The sequence below is a fragment of the Nicotiana attenuata genome, unplaced genomic scaffold (genome assembly GCF_001879085.1).
Source record: "Nicotiana attenuata strain UT unplaced genomic scaffold, NIATTr2, whole genome shotgun sequence".
Classification (NCBI taxonomy): domain Eukaryota; kingdom Viridiplantae; phylum Streptophyta; class Magnoliopsida; order Solanales; family Solanaceae; genus Nicotiana; species Nicotiana attenuata.
This window is the reverse complement of record NW_017673079.1, coordinates 37,384-59,794: the sequence shown is the minus strand read 5'-3', so window position 1 is coordinate 59,794 and position 22,411 is coordinate 37,384. Positions and strand designations below refer to the sequence as shown.

Here is a 22,411-nt window from a genome sequence, read left to right as displayed (position 1 = left end):
CAAGTCTTAAATATGTGTTAAGCGTTTTCTGTAAATTTTGGTCGAAATCGGATGTCATTTGACGTGTTTCGGACCTAAATATCTAAAATTTGAAGTTATGAAGTTTGAAATGAAAATGATGATCTTGGGGCTTGATTCAATGATTTTGATGTTATTTTGGCGATTTGATCGCTCGAGTAAGTTCGTAGGATGTTATTGAGTTAGTGTGTGTGATTGGTTAGGAGCCCCGAGGGCTCGGGAGTGAATTGGAGGTGGTTCGGGGTGTTTTTACACTTAGAAAAATAGCAGATTTTGCTTCAGCTGTTGCAGAGCCCATTTCCTCTTCCCGATCGTGTTCTTCATCCCGCGTTCGCGATGCCTTACTCCCTCTTTCTTCGCGATCGCGTTCCGGCCCCGCGTTCGCGTAGGGTTATTTGACCCTGAGGGCTGAGTCTCCTTTTCCCCTTCGCGTTCGCATTTGTACCCTCGCGATCGCGTAGCTCTACAGAACTCCTTCATCGCGTTCGCGTGAAATCCCACGCGTTCGCATAGAACAGTTCCTGGACCCCAGCAATTTCCTTCTACGCGTTCGCGTCTCTCTCCACGCAATCGCGATAGCCTACCCAGTTTACCCTTCGCGAACGCGGCCCCTCTCCCGCGAACGCGAAGGGCAATTTTGCCCAGCAAATTTTTAAGTTAAAAACAGAACAGTAGCTCGGGATTTTCATAAAAATACACGAACTCCTTTCTTCTCCAAGCACTTAGGCGTCCATTGAAGCTCCCTTTCATCAAAACTTCTTGGGTAAGCATTATTCAACTTGTTCTCTTCAATTTCCTCTATTAATTACTAATTTCCTAGCCCTAAATCATGAATTCAAAGTAGAAAATGGGAGTTTTGGGTAGAGTTAGGGCTTTGGGGATTTTGGGTGATTCAACCTCAATTTGGGGTTGAATCTTGAAATAAATTATATATTTGAACTCGTGGGGTTACGGGTGATTGGGTTTTGGTCCGAGCCTCGTGTTTGGACCATGTGGGACCGGTGTCGAATTTTGGTGCTTTTGGAAGAATGATAGGAATTTCATTTCTAGGCTATGGGATTATGTTTTGAGCCCTTATTGATATTATTGAACTAATTATGCCTAGATATCATTGTTTCGGAGTTGGATTGTAGAGGAAAGGCGGTATTAGAGAGTTGATTGCTATTCTTGGACCGAGGTAAGTGTTTGTTCCAACTTTGGCTTGAGGGAATAAGATTAGGATGTTATTTGCTACTTGCTAAATGTTGAGTACGGTGTATAGGCATGGTGACGGTTGTCTATGCACCGGAGTCTAGCATGACCGTGAGTCTTAATTGCTTTTAATTCGAATGATGTGACACAACCTTCTTGTTTAATTGATAAATTTCATCTAATGTGAACGGTTGAGGAAGAATTGTGATTGGTATATTTTGGAGAGATGGCTCGAACAAGAATGTGATAGTTGAGAAAGAAGTGATTTAAAATAGGATGTGTTGTGATTATTCCCTCGTCGGGACGTGTAGACTGTTATTATGTACTCTCCCTTGCCGGGATATTTGGGCTGTTAGCTGTACCCTTGCCGGGTTAAAGTGTTATGTTGTTGAATCCCCCTAATGGGGCCTCCTTTACAAAAGCCAGATATTTTGAACTATGATATGGGATCGTGTGGCACGCCGCCCACTTATGAATTAAGAAATGGGATCGTGTGGCGCGCCGACCACTTATATATGAGCTACGGTATTGAGATAGTTTCGTCGTTATATCCGTTGATCTGTAGCTGTATTTTCCCCGAGCATGCCCCCTTCCCCTTTTTAGTTGATATTCTCTGTTGTTATTTCTGTTGCCTTTGTATATATATATATCTGCACAGGTTGTTTTTGGTAGGTCCTGTCTAGCCTCGTCACTACCTCGCCGGGGTTAGGCTAGGCACTTACCAGCACATGGGGTCAGTTGTGCTGATGCTACACTTCTGTGCTCTTTGCACAGATCATAGTACCGGAGCAGGGGCCTTTGGTCAACAGTAGGAGCGTTGGGAGCTTACTTCAGTCCGGAGATTCCCGAGGTAGCTTGCTGGCGTCCGCATGGCCCGATGTCTCTCTTATCTCTGTCTTTCGTTTGATTTCCCTTGTATCGGATCAGACAGTACTGTACTCTTATTCAGACTTTGTTTTTAGCATTCAGTAGAAGTTCGTGAGTTAGTGACACCAGATCTGGGTAGAGGTGTATTTGAATTTCCGCACTTCGTTTCAGTTATTTATGTATCGAGACTTCCGCTTTTATATTAATTGCCCCGTTCTTCTTTATACTGTTAATGATGTTGAGAGAAATGTTAAATTAGTTGGCTTGCCTAGCTCCTATTAGTAGGCGCCATCACGACTCCCGAGGGTGGGAGATCCGGGTCGTGACAAAACTGGCGTTGAGAGAGAGAGTGTGTTGAGAAAGAGAGGGCATCGTATTTTATGAGAAAGAGGGCAGTGTATTTTATGAGAGAGAGGGCAGCGTATTTTATGGCTTAAGGGTAGGAGTTGACCATAAATAGATATTTGGCTATAAAATCAAAAGGTAGCTATGGAATATAATTTTTTAAAATGGTATTTATTTAAAATAAATAAGGTATCAACCTTTGCTATAGGAGGTAAAAATTTCAAAACAAAAAGCTCACAGCTTCCATGTTCCTTGAGAACAAGCAGAACTCAAGCCACAACTTACATGGGGGATTTGCATCTATACCCAGTTTTTGGGTCACAATTGAACTTATACCCGCTTTGCAAAAAAATTGCAAGTCTACTCGCTTTTGGAATAACTTCAGACATACGGGCTTGAAGTAGCAAAAACTTATGTCTGAAGTTTGAACTTCAAAATTTTTTTGACTGAAGTGTGACCTTATCAAAGTAAAACTTCAGATATTTTCGTCTGAAGTTTGGGCTGAAGAACTTCAGTTCATAGTGCAAACTTCAGACAAAATAGTCTGAAGTCCTTCAGTTTGTAGTGCAAACTTCAGACCCGCTGAAGAACTTCAGACTTGAAAAGGAGAAAAGAGAGCGATAATTGAAGCTAAACGTGGAGAAGATCTTCTTATGGCAGAGGAGACAACAGCAAAACACCGTGCCACTGAAACTTCTCCAAAGAAAACTCTCCTTGGATGTTTTTGAAGTGGAAAATTATCATATTGATATACATTATTGGTCATAAACATTGTATAGTGAAGTTTGTGGATTGGGAATTTCTTTGCATTAGAAACACTGTGAGATTACGCCTTATAAAATCAATTGCTTTCGTTATTACAAGCATAACAATTTATTCAAGTGTATACAACACCTGAAGAAATTTGTATTGAAAAAACTTAAGAAACCTTCCATGTTAGCAATATGACCAACTCCAGAAGAAGCCTTTTTACTCAAAAGTTTCGAAATCAATAATACTTACAGAGAGTCTCATGTGTATGAGAGAGAAAAGAAGAAGAAGAGGAAAAGAAAGGAGGAAGAAAGGAGCGCACGGGTCGCAGGAAGAAGGAGGCGCCTGAAGTTGTAAAAATTAGGGTATAGGCTAAATAATTTTATATAGGTTAAATGGAGGAGACCAAATAGGGCGCCCCATGGAATTTTTACCAAGTTTGTTAGTAAAAAGGCGAGTTGGACATTTGGCTGAGTTAATTTGAGCTAACCAATGAGTCATAATCCAATCCGTTCAATTCAAAAAAAAAAAATTGTTAGTTGATTCTTTTATGATTTGTTTAATTACTAAATCAAACAAATAAAATTGCTCTTTATTTATCATTGCTATTTCAATAAACTAAACTAAACAAGAAACTAAATTTTTTATGTTTTGATAAGGTTTCTTACGGGTCATTTACTTCATATGCAGCCTAAATTACCCCAAAACTTTTAGATGACTACGCTTAAAATGACCTTCAAATGAATATAAGCGCCAAACTCCTCCATTTGTTACATATCTTGTTGTGTCAAAACCTCATATGAACAACCATGTGTTTAAATTATAATTATCTGCTAAACAATTTATTTATCGGATCGGATTTTGTGAATTTATGGGATAAAATCGGTTTATAACAAATGGTCAAACGGTAACTTGATACATGGAACCGAAAAAAGGGAAAGGGCAAGTAAGGGAATAATTAATTCCGAATACAATGAATGCAACCGATATCGGATAAATCCCAAAGGGAGTATAGCCTACGGGAGAAGATCAAGGGTTTGCTATCGAATAATATTCAATGAGGGAATATTCACTAACATTAAATGAGCGACCGTTGCGGAAAATATTTGTATTCATGGTCTGTCGTTACATGATCATCAATGACTCTTTTATTATCATTTAAGAGGATCTCCTAGTATCTGTTTCCCTAATGCTATAAATAACAGGCTCAGCACTCATTGTAAAGGATGAAACTTTCTGCATACAAAAGCTCTATTTTATTACTCGTGCTCCCAATTTAATACTTCCTCCGGTGCACAATAAGTGACCAATTTCTTTTTTATTTTAGTCCAAAATAAGTGTCCATTTATATAATTAAGAAAAAATTCAATTTATTTTTTCAAAATTACCCTTATGTACATATCCTTAAAAAGTCTTTTACTCCTCACATTAAATTATGCTGCAATATTTAATTAAGGGTAGTTTAGTCACACTAACTATTTTTGTCTAAAACTTAGTATTCTCTTAATGGTGTGCCCAAAGCAAATTGATCACTTATTATGGATCGGAAGAAGTAACTTTATTTGCCCTTTCACGTTATTCTCGCTGTTGCTCTCGGAAATATGCGTACGAAGTCAGCTTCGTTATCTTCTTCAATTTCAATAGTTGAATCTCAATTGTAATCTTATTTACTTATTATTTTTGGATCAAATTAATTTATTTATTTTTAATTTACTTAATAAATTTAATTATACTGTTTTGCGGATAAACGGTAGAACCAATTGCTACGAGATTCTCTGAAAAACAAAAAAGTTAGATTTCTTACGTTTGGTAGCAATTTAATTCAAATTTCCTCTTTTTCTGAAACTGGTAACAGAGTATTGAAATCCGGGACGGTTTCGTTTTCACATGGTTTGAATTTGAATATCATCTATGACTCACCTGTCCTTTGTTCTCTTTTTTGATAAAAAAAAACTTGTATGACTCAGAGGAACAAAATAATAATAAATTCCATGCCGTTTGAATTTTCAAGAGCGAAACATAAAACTCGAATTCGAATTCTCGTAATCTTTCGTTCGGGACTGGTCCATTCCAGATTGCATTCTGTTTTCAAATATTTTTCCTATTAATATAAATTATATATAATAATAATATAAAAATTATTTATACTATCCATTGAGTTTAATCCATTAGAACAAGTTATATAGTAGTATTATTTTCATCAGGTGGCTGATTAATAAAAAAAACAATCTAATTACTTATATTAATTATCTGTATAATTTTGATCATCAAAATGTTAAATATAGAGAATTGTAGATATTATCGCCCGGAAATGATTCAAAGGCCTAAGCCAGCTAGTAAATCAGAGCAGAGACAAATGATACGTGTCAAACAGTAAATGCATGCAACCTCAGACACTCACACGTTACCTCCATGCACAAACCTATCTCTATATTTACACTCCTCACTCCTCTCTCCTTTTTCACTCTTCATCTCTATCTCCTCAATTAAAAAACATCTCCAAAAGTTTAAAAAAATGGCTCAGATTCAACCACGCCATGAACAGCACCAGCAGCTGTCACGTCAAGTGGCAAAAACCACCACTGCTGTGACTGTTGGTGGTTCGCTGATGGTTCTGTCTGGCTTAACGCTGGCCGCCACTGTCATTGGCTTAGTTGTGGCCACTCCTTTGCTCGTCATTTTCAGCCCTGTTCTTGTACCTGCTACCATTACCATTTTCATGATCCTTGGTGGGTTATTAGCTGCTGGTGGATTTGGTGCTACTGCTACTTTTGTTTTCTACTGGATGTACAGGTACATACACTCGCCAATGTAGTATATATCATCAACATGCAGAGACAAAATTAAAATTTGAAGTTTATGGGTTCTGAACTTGCCACAACCCATAGCTCATCGTAATAGTTTCTGTGTTTGCAATTAAATATTTAATGAATTTTCTAATACAAATAAAGGGTTTAAGAAACGCTAGGTTTATCCCGACCCATAGTTGGGCTTACGTCCAAAAAAATGACACATTTCTGAATGTAATATCAAAATAACTTGAATTTTCTATTTACCTCTATCACATTTATCCATATCAGAAAATGTAATGTATGTAATGCGTTTAATGCTAAGAATTTAGAAGTTTGAACTCAAAATTTTTATATGTTCTGACAGGTATACGACTGGGAAGCACCCAATCGGAGCGGATAAGATCGATTACGCAAGAGATAGGCTTGCGCATGCAGCCCATGATATAAAGGAGAAAGCTGAGCAGTTGGGACATCAGGCACAGCAACAGATTAAGGGTACTTAGAATTGAAAGGGGAGAGGACTGTTTTTAAGCTTGGGGGACTTTGAGGAACAACTGCCTTTTTTTAGGCATTGCACATGCATTATGTACTTTTAAATTAATTTGTTTTTTGTTTTGAGTTACTTATGTGTTAAGTGTCTCATCTCTTTGTTGTTATGGAGATGTACTGTTGGATTTTGTGGTTGATTTTATTGTAATAACATTTGCATTTCGCTTAATGTGTCTCGGTCATTGTTTATTTGTCTTGTCCATTGGAAAAAATTAAAGATCTCACACACACACACACACAAAAAAAAGGAGAGAAAATGGTAGGAACCCGTTTGGTAGTGAGGGCGAATTTGAGTATATATGTTTTAATGATATCATTACATGTTGGGGAGAGACAACTTGATTGTTGTTGTTCTGGATTCGGATGCAAAAAAATTTGAGGAAAAGGTGCAGAGCCATGATTATGTCACCACCTGGAATCCCGGGCTGTCATCGCGGCTGAGAAGTCTGGCCTGGTGTCACAAGACAGTCGCAATATGATCCGCGCACACGCACCTCTAAGCACCGCTCCGCTGGACTAATATCAGTATTTGCACGAGAACACCTCTAAGCACCGCTGGACTAATATCAGTTGTTGAGCTCAAACTCGATAAGATAGTGACTATATAGGCTATATTTGCACAAAGTTTTTATGTAGGTGTCAAAAGTTTATATATACTTTTATATATATATATATATATATATATATAATGAATGCAAATAATACACGGCAACACTTTTCGTGCTTTTCTCTCTTCCTCACTAAGCAACAATACATACGAGCCCAATTATGTACTATTAGTTTTGAAATCCGATCTCAATTTCAGGTCTATACCTCAATTTCTTAAATTCCCAACTTCTACATAAATCCCTAATTTCTATCAAGAAAGAGCATAGATTAAAAGTTAAAATCAATGGTGATTATGAAAATGTAAGGAAATAAGTTAGAATCTAGTTGGATGAAAAAAAACTCCTCAAAATCGCCTCTAGGACGAGTTCAAACTTAAAAATGTTGAAAAATGAGAAGAATCCCGATTTTGAGATGTTTTAAATCACTGACGTCAGGTGTTTTTTGCGTTCGAGAGACACCTGACGCGATCGCGATGCAGCAGCAACCAAAGGCCTTCGCGTTCACGAGCCACTCTTCGCGTTCATGAAGGCTTAACCCCCCCCCCCCCAACCCCCCCTCCTGCCTTCCCGTTCGCAAACTATGAACGTGTTCTCGAAGAGTAACTCACAGACTCCTTCCCAGGACCCCATAACCCAGGGTTATGAGTTCGAGAGAGGAAGGACGCATTTGCGAAGGGTAAACTTCCCACAACTTCGCGTTTGGGCCTAGCTCATTCGCGTTCGCGAAGAAGAAACTTGCCTCTAGCCCCATTTCCTCTTCGCGAAAGCACAATGCACCAGACACCAGAGAACAGCTGAAACTAGCATTCTCTTAAATCCGAAATGGTCCATAACCTATCCAAAACTCACCTTGAGCCCCTCCGGCTCCAAACCAAGCATGCACACAAGTGTAATAATATCACACATGCGAGTTTACGCGATCAAAATACCAAAATAACATCTAGAACTACGATTCGGACATGAAAATGCATGAAATTTTCAAAGAAACTCAAGAACTTCCAAATTCACAACCGAGTGTCCGAATAGTATCAAATCAACTCCGTTTTGCACAAAATTTTGCAGTCATGTTTCAAATAGTAAAATGAACATATACCAGTCCCGAAAGCAAAATCCGAACCCGGTAGCCATAAGGTCAACTTACGGCCAAATCTAGAAAATCTTTAAACCTTCGAGTTATTAGTTGTCAAAACACATCAAATCAAGTTAGGGACTTCTAAATTCAATCCAGGCATACACCTAAGTCCCAATTGACAATACGGACCCACCGGGACCGTAGTCAACTGAATTCATTATTAAAGTCAAAACTCATATTTTCTTCAACTTTTCACATAAAAGCATTCCAGAAAAAGACACGAACTGCGCACGTAAATCAAGGAACATAAAATGAAGCTAATAGAGGTCTCGGAATATTGAAATAAAGGCTAGCATTCAAATGACCTATCAGGTAATCACAGATTAATTCCTCTAATTAGCAAATAGAGTGCGAGTTGAACCCCTAGCATTAAGGCAAGTAAGTAGGGTCAAGTCGTCGTAATATGAGTTCATGCAAAAGCTGAAATGGCCCTTAAGGCCAGGTTGAGGGAATCCTGAATCAGCACAATTTAAGTGAAACTTGAGCTTACAGCAATCTCTTCTATTCTCTTATAGATTGTATCTCCCATCAATTGGCTAAGAACCCAGTTCCGTAGGAGAGTATTATGAAGAACAGTAACGGGCAATATCTTATTCAGGTTCCTAAAGTGACTTTGACTAAGAAAATAAAAAAAATCCTAAAGTTCGTTGGTAAATTTGATTGACATTTTTGTCAATCTTTCAGCATCCAAACAAAATTAAATCTTGAGATATTGCTAGTTACCATTTGCGACCCGTTTATGGACAAGAGTTTGCAAGTATTCTTCTTAGCCATTGGTATCTGAAAAACTTGGTACATCCAACTAATTCGAATTTACATGGAATCACTAGTTTAGATTTAACATATCCGCTACAAAAGACAAAAACAAAATGGAGCGAAAATTTGTAAAAGGTCGAGAATAAGTACATCTTTAGTTCTCATACAGCACAAGTATAAGCCAAAAGATCTCCAGTCAAAAGGTGATGGAACAACTCCATCTTTAGCTCTTGTACAATGTACATTAGAAGTTTGAGCGAGTGATCGCAGGCAATAAAACTTCGCGCTCAGAGTAGTGCATCACTTTTAACTCTCTTTGAAATAGCAATGACATTGAAGTTGATAGAGTCTGGATTTTTTTGGATCATCTGTTGTATAACTTTAGCAGCATCCTGCAAAAAGCAATGAATGCTTCAACTTATAAAAGGATATAAAGAACAATATACCCCACATAAACCGAGGCAAATCCAGCATAGGAAATTTATGGGTTTTTACTACGATTTCAAGCTAATATATAGGTTTAAGGGTCAAATATTTATAAATATTTAATAAATTTCTTAATGCATATACTAAGTCTGAGCAAAAGCTACGGGGTTCACATGAACTCGTATGTGACATTTAGACCTGCCACATAACACCCCTCCCACAGCAAAATCTTGAGGTACGCTATTTGATAACTTATGTCAGCACACTAAATGAGTGTCCCAAAAGTCTTCCGTCTAAATTTAGTAACTTATGTCACTAGAATACAAAAAGGTAAGGCTTGGATCTTCTGAGGAAATAAGATCGGCCATCTTCAACATGGTACTTTATTGTACTTTCCTCTGTATCAAAATGGTCCGCTAGAATCTTTTCAGATAGTAAGGACTAACTTAATATTTGCTTTTCATCTTAGAGATTTATGTATTTGTATATCTTCTATATCCCAAATAAGTGAAAATTTTGTAGACTTGCAACATTCAGGATCTAACTGATCTCACAGGTTAAAGAATTCGGGTGGTGGATGAAGGTCAGGTCCAGGTCCGAGTTTTGGGATTCAGACAATTTTCTCCCCACTATTTGGTTTTAACTTTCGGCAGCCACCAGGCTTCAAAAGGAAAGAGACAACAAAGGATGGTTACCTGTAATAGGTTGGTTGGAGAAGATGCACCATGTGAAATTGGTCCAGACCTCCTTCCGTCAAGTTCATAGAGTTGTCCTGCAACATGACAAGTTTATGAAACTTCTCATCTTCGGTAATGATAACTTAAGGTGAATAAGGTAAATTTTGTTGATAATTACTGTATTATTGCAAGTTGTTCACTATTATACAGGTTCCAAATGTATGTTCAGGGCGCTTAGAAACAAGAAAGGATGCAGTTTGCTAATTTCTCCCTGAAATTGTGCTCTCAATGCTCTCCATTCGGACATCATCAAACATAGGAAAAAGGAATAAAAGTAAGCTATTCTCGAGTTTCATAGTGCAGAATTAGTTTCTTATGCAGACCCAGAGAGAGAGAGAGATGAGGATAGAAAAAAAATTACCATCAACACATGTGAAGCAGATGAAATGGGTGTTCACATTCTCTGGAGCCTGAAAAAAGAATTCACCAGATTGTTGCATACTATTAGCACACATCATAAAGTCAAATACAATATATATTAATATAATACGCACAGGATTGTTAAGCTAACAACAGTTGTCACTTTCACAATACAAAAGCTGATACAGAGGAGGATCATGAGCTTAAACTGATCGAAGTTCGAACAAAAGGCTGGACTCGCTATCCTTACGACCAAGGTCCAAACAGAATAACCACTATGTTCATGTAAAGCAAAAAACAAATATTAACCGACTTTGAACTTAGAGACTGCCACAAATTTGGCGATGATATCTTACAACTTAGAAAAGAAATATTTGAATGCTGCATTTTCTTCAGGCCTACAACCATGAAGCTGACATTTTTCAGTTAAATATGCATACTTCACAGAATGATAGCAGTACCAAAAATAATGCAGATACTGTAAGCTGCAATCACCAGCGACAAAAACAAGGATTGTTTTTTTATCTATTGCCCTAACCAGTTCAACATTTATGATTCTTATGGGTTACATTGCAATGAATGTACTTTTTCTGCTGCTTCTTTTGCACCAAAAGAGCGCCAATGTAACAAAAAATAGTAGAAGGATACAACCTTTTTCAATCAGGTTACTGTCCATTTTGAAGATTACAAATATAGTGCTTCTACCCATGTCTCACAAATTTGACACAGGCACATTAAGGCAAACAAAAGATGTGATTAGCATATTAGGAGATTAGCCTTGCACTCAAAAGACACCAGTCAATCGTGTCACGTCAGAGAGATCTCTTCCTTTTCATTTTCCTAAGAAAAACTAATTCAAGATTCAGATATTCTTAAAATAAGACAACCACTAGTTGCGTTAGGCATATTTTACCTTCCTATCGAAAAGCTTATGACAAAAGCCTCCTTGCCCACGTATAGAGTAGCTAGAACAGTTTCACTTAATTTAAAGAGAAACAACATATAGATAAGGAAAGATCCAAAAAGGATGTTTAATTTTGTTAACATAGAAGAGTATATAGGAGGGTGCACATGAAATATCAAATCTAAATATTGGAATCTAATAGAAATTTTATAGGATATTAACAACTAAATTGCAATTGAGGCGTCGTTGATCGAATAACAACTAACAAGAACACCACTAGGAGGGCCTCACATGCGTAATAGGGCCAACTCGTCAACCTATGAAGACTTTGAGGGAGTATTATGCAATTACATTTTTTGTTCAAACACTAGAGCACCAAAGCGGTGCCTCACACGAACAAAGAGGTCAATTTCTATGAGGTGGTTTCCAAATAAACCTAGACTCCTTAGCTGGCATACAAACACACAAGTCGTATCTAACATGGACAAGGACAAGGACATGGAGACAGTAAGATGAAACCAAAGGGGCATGACAAGAATTGACCAGAATACTGGAAAGGTTTTTTAACAGAGCCCATCAGAGCAGGGAAAATTTACATATAACCCATAGAGTGTTAAGAGAAGCCAAGTAACAAAAGATCAACAAAACAAACATAATACTAATTCTAATTATACAAATCTGTTTCAATATCACATCAAATGCCCATTTGGTTTCCAAGGAAGTTCACTGGTTCCAATATTATATGACATATGAGTACAAGAAAAATAACTTCTGTCACGTCACACGTGTCCAAAGTGGGATAACGTATATCTGTGTCCCTAGATTTTCAAACTCCAATCTTTTGTCTGTAATTAGGGAATGGTGCACACTGTAAACTTCTCAAGAATGATATTTAGCACGAGAACCACCTCTTTGTTGCTAATAACTTGTAACTACACTTGAAGAACCTGGTTTTCTTGCAAGAATAACACATTTCTATATAGGTCTTCAACCACCTTCTAGAATTGTATAATATCCTCAGTTGTCTATTTACCATATCAAAAGCTTATGAACTACATATTTACGAAGTGATTTCTCAATCGTGCCAATAATACAACCAAGTTTTGAATGTATCAGCAAAATCAACGTGTAGGCCCTTAAATTAACTAGAAACAAGTCAAATGTTCATCGCATTTTATGCTAGTTCTATTTGCACCAACAAATTCCTTTCTAAGTAACTTGATCAGTTGTTCACCCAACTTTATTTTACATGAAAAGAAAACTGGCTTTTGAATATCTATAGTTGGCGGAGAGTTGGTCACATCTTCACTACATCTCTATTTACAGCTCAGTGTTGAGATTGTTCATTCAGATAAATAAGAACAGCAAAGTTACATAAATTCTGACCTCAGTGTCACCAGCAGTAGCTGCTACTGAATGAGCAACTTCCATTTCCCTATCATTTTCAAGGAATGAAGCACGCTGCATTTTATACTTGCACGTATTAGAGCTTAGTGAATACAATGATATGACATGTCAGTAACCGCACAGAAACTAAACCAAAATGAATACCTCTATCGGGTCCATGTGAGCAGTTGATTTAAAGAACTTGTCCAAGAATGAGTCCTCATCTATAGAGGACCAAAAAAGGTACCGGTATAGTGAGATAGATAAAAATAACAGGGTAGGAATCATGTAGAACTAGACTAAAGGATAAGTTGTACGAGTAAAGAAAATTCATGATAGATTCTCTCATTAAAACCAGCATGGGAAAATGAGATAATCAACCCCATTAGTGCCTACTCTCAGCAAATAAGATTAAATAAGGAAACTAAATGACCGCCGATCTCTAATGGAGAGGTCCAAATGGACATGAGGGTAGATATGACGGTTCCTAACAAGTGAAGTGGGAATATGGTTATGGTACCAAAAACGAAGAAGGTTGAGTTTGTTGGGGTGGCCTTTTTATATGGTGGGAGACTTGTACATCTGTATAGGGATAAGTGTGAGATTTAGAAAACCTCTGTTTTATCAAAACTTATAATCCACCTTAAAAGTTAAAAAGATAAATTATTAATTGGAATCATGCATCCAAACACACAAAAACTGGTATTTAAGTGGAGAAGGTAGAGGGGCGGACCCTCCACCAAGTTTCAAACCGTGCGCCAACCGGCCCTCGGGGATTTTCCAGTCATAAAAAAAGATCATTTTAATGAGACGGACCTGAATATAGTAGAATGCATCCAGATGATTCGTATAGCTAGTTCCAACTAATACGGTATGCAGCATCAGTTGACTGAATGACCAAAAACCTAAAGGTCTTTTTCAAATAAAAATAATACATTCTTTTGAATAAGTTATGATGTAACCGAGGAAGCCAGTTCCTATACTACACATCCCCTGCAGATGACAACTGAAGCCCTCAAAAAGCAGAAACCTACATATTATGTTACTTCAAAGTGAAAAAAAAACAACACAAGGCGCTCATACGGGATCCAATGCACTTGTCTTGGTAGTACTATAAGACAATATATTTGATGCCAACAGATATCTACATGACAAGGACCATTCATGGCATGAATATAAATGACCAACCAAGTTTTATCTCTGAGGTGATATTCCCAATAGCATGAAGTAGGCCTATTGTTCCACATGCATTTCCCACTGTCTGTTTCATGAAGTAAACTGTACTAGTAGGGTCCTCCACCTGCATGCAACTCCCGTGAATAATTTCTAATTTAGAATTATGCATCCAAATATAAGATACGTGTAACACTTAGAGCACTCGTACAATGGCGAAGGGGGGAGGAAGACATTGTCAAGGATGTCAGGAAATATTTTTCAGAGAAGAGAATGATGCACTGTTGACTGCATTTATCACCAAGGGCGGTGATAGTATTAAAAAGATCTTTGAAAATCCAATTAAGCACCAAACCTTCTATCATATTGCAACGTTTACCAACTCATTCAACAACCAGACCAGCAGTGGGATGAAATAATAGATGATTCAGATAAAACACAACTTAGGAGAACTAATCAAAGATTGGATAGTAGCAAGAAGTCGAGAAAAATCAAAATGAGGATAAGATCAAAGATGCTGAGAATTTACGTTCCGAGACATCTAGCATCTAGGAGGACTTTCAGGCAACCGCCTCCGCGGCCAGCAAGTAAAAGCTTCCAATAAAGCCAAATTCAGTCAAAGAGGATTAAGAGAAGACAACGTTTAACGTGATGAACTACATAACACTGAAGCCGAGGCAATGACAATATCAAGTAACAACCAATTCAGAAGAACAGGACATTCAGCGCCATAAGAGAGCATAACGTGGCCTACCTAATCAAAGAATTTTACTGGCATAATAACAAGTTAATGTGCCTCAAGACTAAACATGAATAGCAGTAACATAAAGTTCCTGAATCCTGTAAATTCAGAATTCAGCAATAAGAAAAATCAAAGACTGGTGATAGAAGCACGGTATACATAATTTAGAAGTAACAAAGTATAGTTCACAAAGATATGGCCATGAGCTCATGAAATCACCTTTGTTTGGCTGTCTTGCTGTATTCTCTCTGCTTCACTCTGAAAACACATGGCATGTAATTAATGAGCTAGCATCAAATTATAAAGAAGAAAAAAAGGAGAGTACAAAATCAGTCGTGTTACTTGTCTAATTAACAAAGGTTTCTTTAACAGCAAACCTGTGATGTGAGAGGATAGAGACACAAAACAGCAAGCACCGGCTTGGGCACCATTTCCAGAAGTTCTTCATCTAACCCATAAACATCATAGCACTCTGCCTCATTAGGTGGAACACCAAGACCCCAAAGGAACTGCTCAATTAAACGAAAAAGGCGTATAATGAAATAGGATCAACCAATTACGTTTATCTCATCAACTTTTCATGTATATGGGTTTCACCAATCTTAGCTGATTGATAGAAAATACACATGCAAATTAAAAACATGCTTATATACCTTATTAAGTAATTCTTTTTTCGGACAAAATAAGATCAATCAGCTGATTAAAGTGAAAGAAACTTGCTTTATCATCCAAATTAGTGTGTAAATAACACTTCCGCTGGTCAACTTATTAAACATGAAAAACAAAGAACCACCAAGATAGTTTTTTTTCATACTAAAATGAATATCTCAAGAACTCAAAAATAATGAAACCTTAATTTTCTGAGAAACCCCAGAAAAGATTTAGCTCACGAAAAGAAAAAAACGAACAGATTGACAAAAAGTAAATGCTAAGAAGCAAAATAAAGGGGTACCTGATTCATGACATCAGGGTTAGCTTCAAGAGGAAGCCATTTCTTAGCACCACCACTTTCAGCCATGGATTCCTTTCTCTCTCTCTTAGGAAGTAAAGGTAGCGGGTAATGTGGCACTCTGGTATGCTCTCTTCCTTATATAGGTTTTGGAAAAGTTTTGTGATAGGTTTATCCAAAAAAAAAAAAAAAAAAAAAAAAACTGCCTTTCTTGCTTAATTTTTTCCGCTTTCCAATTCCTAGGCAATTTATTAAATTTGACATAGATTTGGACATAGTTATTTTTTTAAAAAAAAAAAAATTGAAAACATTATTTGTTCATGAAATTTGATTAGTTTTAAAATTTTTGTCTTCAAGTTTCAAAAAACCCAGTGGATAAATCAGAAATACAAAAACAAAAACAGCAATTGGACCAGAGAATGCGATTGCATTATAAGGTCTCAATTGAACAGATCGAGCAATTCCATTCGCAAAACTTCTAACTTTTTTTCAACTAATATACATGTCCAAACACAATTTCAACCTTTCAAAATTAACTTAGAAAACTTTTTTTTCAAGTTTCAACCAAATCCATGTACAAGCCCCTACTTAATTGGAGAAATCAAACGTTTCCAAATTAGAAATAAGTAAACATGTGTTTTTTTGGGTGAAAGTGACCCAAAATATAAGGAGAATAAGATAAAGATCCTACCTTTAGTAACTCTATATTTGTCGAACTATATTTCTTTGCTGAAAGATTAAAGCAGTTATCTTTATTATACGATCTCTTTTACTATTTCATGCTGGCGTGGTTAGTTCACCGATTGAAAGTCTTTTTACCGGCGACACTTTTGTTATTCAATTGATGATTGAATCATCTACCATCATTTGCATGGTGTCTCGTATATGTAACAGCTTATTTGGCTTCCACTGAATATCTATTGTAGATTTCTGGAAATAAGAATAGTTCTTGTCGCATAGTAAAGAATACATCGTCTCTACACAGAATGCAAATAATGCTGCACGCGATATACTCCCCCATTCTCCCTCTACCTCCAACTAGGGGCGGCAAACGAGCGCGTCGGATCGGATCAAAACGAGTAATGCAAAAATGAATTAATCTATCTGATTCGACCCATATTTAATACGGATAAAAAACAAGTTAGCCGATGGATAATATGAATACTTCTTGAATATGATCGCTTTTGGGAGAATTCCTAGTCTCCCAAACTTGAAGAACACCCAATTTGAGGCTTTACAGATATAAAAGTTAAACCCCTCTAAATGAGCTCTTCCAGAGCCACATTCAATCTTTAACCAACTATCTTTCTCGATGTAGGTATCATTGTATTACGGATAAAATAGAATTTAGAAGTTTGAATTCTTACAACTGAGCTCTACCACACGATCTAGAGTAAGAAGAAAGAGTGACAGTCCTAAATGCCCTGTAGCCTCCTGCTTATAAGTGTGGTGCACGACACACCAATAAACAAGACTCTACTAGACACGGCTTGTAGACTCCCTAGGACAGAACTGCTCTGATACCACTTTGGGACGATACTATACCTCAATAACCGTATTTCATAGCATCCTAACATGATTCATCTTATGGGGGTATTCCAATCCCGTGCAATTCATAAAATCCCTTTTCTTTAAATCATTCCTCAATCAAAGGCCTAAATGTCATCCTTTTATCTATCACAATTACACCCTTATTCTACTAACGGGGCAGCATTTCCTCTCTTCTAATTGCTCCTGGTCTTAGACTCCTCTGTGTTCATTCAGGCTGTACCGAGCTTTTTATTATATATGGAAATCATCATTCCCTTGTCTAAATGGATAATATGGTTCTTATCCATATTTGATCCTTTTTTTTGGAAAGTTCATTATCCAACCCATTTTTTAATGGATACTATGGCTATATAACTGTTTTCTCTTAACTATTTTGCCACCACTACCTCCGGCTAGTTGGAACGGCTTTATTAACCCTTTACATAAAACAAAGTTTACACAAGCACATACACAGACGGACAACACTGAGCCATGATGAATTAGATCACATATAAATAGTACTTGTTTTGGTTTCCGTTGTGAATGGTCAGTTTATCTATCGGGTGCACTATAATCTTTTCATTCACCCTTATACCTAGGTTTTCTCCTCTCAGCAAATGCAGCAAGGCCTTCTAACCTATCTTTTGTGTCTAACAGTTGTTCATAGCAATCCCACTCTAAAGCTAAGGCTGACTCCATATCTAGCTCCACTCCTTTGTCAATAGCGCATTTTGCCATCTTTAACGCCACCGGACCCTGTCAGAGAATATATGTCAGTCGACATTGATAAGGTATATGTCAATTGACTTGCAAAAGCCGAGCATAAAAAGAGCAACTTTAGCAAAAACTTCATCAATATTTATTTTACTTTCTTTCCTCGCGCATGCTTAGACCAAATTTATTCATCAGAAGTTTATAAGTTATTGAATAAAGAGCAAAAGCTTTATCACCATTCCATCTGGAGGTAGAAGAGCACAGTTAATAGGGGGGGAAAGGAAAAGAAAAAAGGAAGGCTCTATACAAAAGGAAAAGATTGGACTTAATTGATGCTACCATATCCTTTCAACACAGCCTTGACTAGTATGAATAAAACCATATGATAAACTAGTACCAATAGAACTTGTCGAGCGGATTACATTATTCTTACAGTAAATGAATAGAGTGGGCCCCTTTTCTACTATTCTAGACCCTGGACATTGAAATGAGCTTTTATTTGTTCTTTTCACTCAGCCTCGGCTTCCTAATATTCTCACTCTGCCCCTCAATATCATTTCATTCTACATGGAAACCAGAAATACAAGAAGCTCGTAAAACAGAAAGGTTACATGGAGAAACCTTAAGCTTCACTTTCAATAAAGTGCATGGAAAAGGGGAAAAAGGAAAGAAAACAATAGAGTAACACTTGTTTTCTATGTGAACCTGCCATAAAAAGTGACTATTCCATCTGGAGGTAGAAGGCACAGTTAACAGGGAGGAAGGAAAAGAAACAAGGAAGGCTCTATAGAAAAGGAAAGTTTGGACTTAATTGATGCTACCATATCCTTTCAACATAGCCCTGACTAGTATGGATAAAACCATATGATAAAGTAGTACCAATGAACTTGTCGAGTGGATTACTCCATTCTTCAAGTAAATGAATAGAGTGAGCCCCTTTTCTAGACCCTGGACATTGAAATGAGCTTTTAAGATTGAAACCATGAGGGAATCACCAAATAGGGCTTTTATTTGTTCTTTTCACTCTGCCTCAGATTCCTAATATTCCCACTCTGCCACTCAATATCATTTCATTCTACATGGATACCAGAAATACAAGAAGCTCGTAAAACAGAAAGGTTGTATACATGGAGAAACCTTAAGCTTCCCTTTCAATAAAATGCATGGAAAAGGGAAAAAAGGAAAGAAAACAATAGAGTAACACTTGTTTTCTACGTGAACCTGCCATAAAATAGCTCAAAACCGAAAAAGAAGGGGAAAAAGAAAACAAAGAAACCAAAGCAACGAACTATTGTATAGTCAAATGATCCTACAAAGCTTATCACAGAAAATGAAGGTGCAGTGCACAAAGTGGGAAACAAGCAAGCATAGGATTAGTAAATGCCATTAAATTAAGGTCCACGGAAGATGATAAAAAGTTCAAAGAAGCGCCTCAATTTTATTCAAAAAAAACAGTGACAAGCGTATTTTATGGTCCTGAGGGTGCATATAACTCATAAAAGGTGAAAACGATACGAAAAAATTACTATTTACTGCTAATGAATCTTTACAGTTATCTGTGTACCAGTACAGTTGGACATCTTTATTTTTTTTATAGTAAGAGTTGGACTTCTTTTATGTTGCTTCTCTTCTTCTTTCTTCGTGGCTAAATTGCAATTGGAAGTCATATGAGTGGCACACTGGATAAATACATTAAACATGCTTTATCTCAATAACTAAAGTCTAACCTTCTGATTAATATCCCTAGCAAGTTCAAGTGCCTTGAGACGAGCCTCGCCAGCAGGAACACAGTAATTGACAAGCCCTGCATAACATGTATAATTCACTAAGAACTTGGAAAAGAAAACCATAGGAGATCAAGGTCCAAAATTACAGCAGAAGCAAAAATTAGATGATTTCTTTCTATCTGCCTAAACCTCGGAGTCTATTGTTAACCCATAACTCGTAATGGAGTGCGGAAATCACTGCCACTTTTATATTAACAAGAGAGAGAGAGAGAGAGAGAGAGAGCTTGGAGAGAGGAGCCCTAACTCTTGACAACTGAGCTCTGACAAGTCATACACGTACCTATTGATACAGCATCTTTCCCACTTATCTTTCGGCCAGTAAAGATTATATCTTTTGCAATTGATTTTCCAACCAATCTAGGAAGCCGTTGCGTTCCTCCTGCTCTGCACAATGCCAGTATGAAATAAGAGGATAGCATTAAGAAGATCATCTATGCATACAGAGTATTTAAAGCAACTTCTGAAGTTGGAAACCTTTGAATAGTAAAAGATTACAAAGTGACAAAAAGATAGTGGAAATGTGTCCAACTGATCTGATATATTTAGAAAATAAACCACACATAGCTAACACATCCTTCACCGAATTTGGGGTTTTGCATAAGCAAACATATAATGTGTAATTGAGGCATACCCTGGTATTATAGCAAGTCCTGTTTCTGGCAAGCCCAGCACTGCATCTTCACCTGTTAACACATCATCAAACTAGAGAGCTAGAAGGAGAAAATATGGTACACTCAGAAGTGCAAGAAAGCACGTACCACATATCCGGATATCACAAGACATCGCCATTTCAAGTCCCCCACCCAATGCTATACCTTCAATGGCAGCAATTGTAGGAATACGAAGACCCTGAGCAAGAAAATATTTACTCAAATAGAGTGAAAGAAAAGAAGAGGATATGTACAACTGGACCACTTTATGGTTGATAAAGTAATAAGTGAGGAAGAAGAAACGAGACATAGTATGATCTCATGAACCAATCATTTTGAAGGAAGAATTCAGAAGATTGTATAAACTGATAACTTCTTCTTTTCATAAATTGAAAAAAAGAAAAGAAAAAGCACTTCTTCCTGAGCTTTAAGACACTATGATCTTTAATATATTAAACAGAACATCAATACAAGTCACGTACCTCCAAAAAGGAAAAAGTTGATCTCAAAGTGCTTACAAAATCCTGGACTTCAGAAAGAATCATAGTTTTTCGTTCCTATGTAGCAAATGCCAATCAATTGAATTAGCTATCAGTAGGTACAAAATACAGCACAGATAACAAACAGTAGAAAGACTTCTGAACATCAGCTATTCAATCATATGCCAAGCCAATCATAAATCCAGTCCCCACAAAAGAAAATTGAATCTGTGAAGATGTTTGAGTCCCACAGAGGCTGCACAAACGAAGAGATCAAACAACAGAGAAACTTTTCTACATTGAAAGTTGTATGTTTGGCAGATGCTCCTAGCTTGTGAAATTTTATTGTTTTCCTTGTCAACATGTCACACGATACAAAAGAAAAACATACTAGAAGACAACAAGACATTACAGAGAGAATCAACAAAACATCTGTGCATTAAAAAATTCACTAAATTTGTACAAATAAAGATTTCAAACCCCGTAATTCAAATGGACTAGGCAGAATTTCAAAGTCGAACACATAAAGTTCATATCTTGCTTGAAAACACAAATACAATGGTTGGCACAATGAAGAGAAGAGGATACATGACGAAAAGGAAGATGTAATATCTACAAGTTGTGATACTGCTTGCAAGAAAATACATATTACAACTAAAAACACAACATGAAGAGAAGCTGTTATACCTTCAAATCAGCTCCAGCACAAAACACTTTGGGAACCGAACTGCAGATCATCAAAACATTTGCTGAACGTTCATTACTCACGGCTTCAAACGCTTGCTGTAATCCTCTTAACATATCCTTCCCTAATGCATTTCTCGCTTCGGGCCTATCCAATATAACCTCCAAAATCCCTGTTAATTAACCCACAATCAATTGTTACCGAATAAAAATTGTTTAATTCCACAAATAGTTACAGCATGCTGTAAAACAGGACAAAGTGAGTGGAATTACCGGAATCGGAATCGGAGAGTCTTTCTAATTTGACGGATTCAGAAGCCGACTGTAAGATTAGAGTTCTATGACTCTGAAATTGCCATTTTGAGACTCCATACTTCGAATTTGAGGAACAAACATAGCTGGAGAAGTAAGAGTGGGAATAGGGTTTTGATCGCTTCAAGCATTGTTGCCCGATTGACTTAGCTACGGCCACAAATGCAACTACCATTTCTGGAGAAATCAATGATTTGAAATACAGAGATATAGCTTCTCGATTATTTTGGTTCAAACAAATGATTACTTTCTTCTTTTAACCTTTAATACTAGTACTACCTACGTAACTGATATTTTAAAAAAAAATTAGGAAGACCTATCTTCTATCTAACTGATTGGATAATTTCTGGGTCATTTAATCTGTGAATGAACAAGTTATTATAGTAAAAATATACGTCGGATTGTCATTATCTTCGGGATTGAATAACATCAAAATTATTTAGTAAACTAGTAAATTTGTCGCGCTTCGCGGTTATAAAAGAAAAAATTAAATTATAATAAAATCTTATTGTAAATTTATATTTTTTGTAATTAGCTCCAAAATATTCCATATCATCAATTTCAAAGATA

At 36.9% G+C, this 22,411-nt stretch overlaps 3 protein-coding genes across 3 annotated transcripts; 1 reads left to right on the top strand and 2 right to left on the bottom strand.

The window, feature by feature from the left end:
- Positions 1-5,633: 5,633 nt before the first annotated feature.
- On the top strand, positions 5,634-6,701 carry LOC109215383 (oleosin 1-like). Its single transcript, XM_019379444.1, has 2 exons — positions 5,634-5,964; positions 6,328-6,701. The coding sequence occupies exons 1-2, from the start codon at positions 5,687-5,689 to the stop codon at positions 6,464-6,466; spliced, it is 417 nt and encodes a 138-aa protein (XP_019234989.1). The 5' UTR covers positions 5,634-5,686; the 3' UTR covers positions 6,467-6,701.
- A 2,324-nt stretch (positions 6,702-9,025) lies between these two features.
- Positions 9,026-15,893, bottom strand: LOC109215384 (ubiquitin carboxyl-terminal hydrolase 3-like). The gene is made up of 9 exons (XM_019379445.1): positions 15,689-15,893; positions 15,114-15,245; positions 14,956-14,994; positions 14,010-14,121; positions 12,987-13,045; positions 12,822-12,896; positions 10,533-10,581; positions 10,130-10,206; positions 9,026-9,400 (listed from the first exon to the last, which is right to left on the bottom strand). The coding sequence occupies exons 1-9, from the start codon at positions 15,752-15,754 to the stop codon at positions 9,296-9,298; spliced, it is 714 nt and encodes a 237-aa protein (XP_019234990.1). The 5' UTR covers positions 15,755-15,893; the 3' UTR covers positions 9,026-9,295.
- A 1,736-nt stretch (positions 15,894-17,629) lies between these two features.
- LOC109215385 (probable enoyl-CoA hydratase 2, mitochondrial) lies at positions 17,630-22,180 on the bottom strand. Its single transcript, XM_019379446.1, has 8 exons — positions 21,803-22,180; positions 21,533-21,702; positions 20,849-20,923; positions 20,475-20,565; positions 20,348-20,399; positions 19,997-20,100; positions 19,657-19,733; positions 17,630-17,971 (listed from the first exon to the last, which is right to left on the bottom strand). The coding sequence occupies exons 1-8, from the start codon at positions 22,014-22,016 to the stop codon at positions 17,795-17,797; spliced, it is 960 nt and encodes a 319-aa protein (XP_019234991.1). The 5' UTR covers positions 22,017-22,180; the 3' UTR covers positions 17,630-17,794.
- Positions 22,181-22,411: the final 231 nt, after the last annotated feature.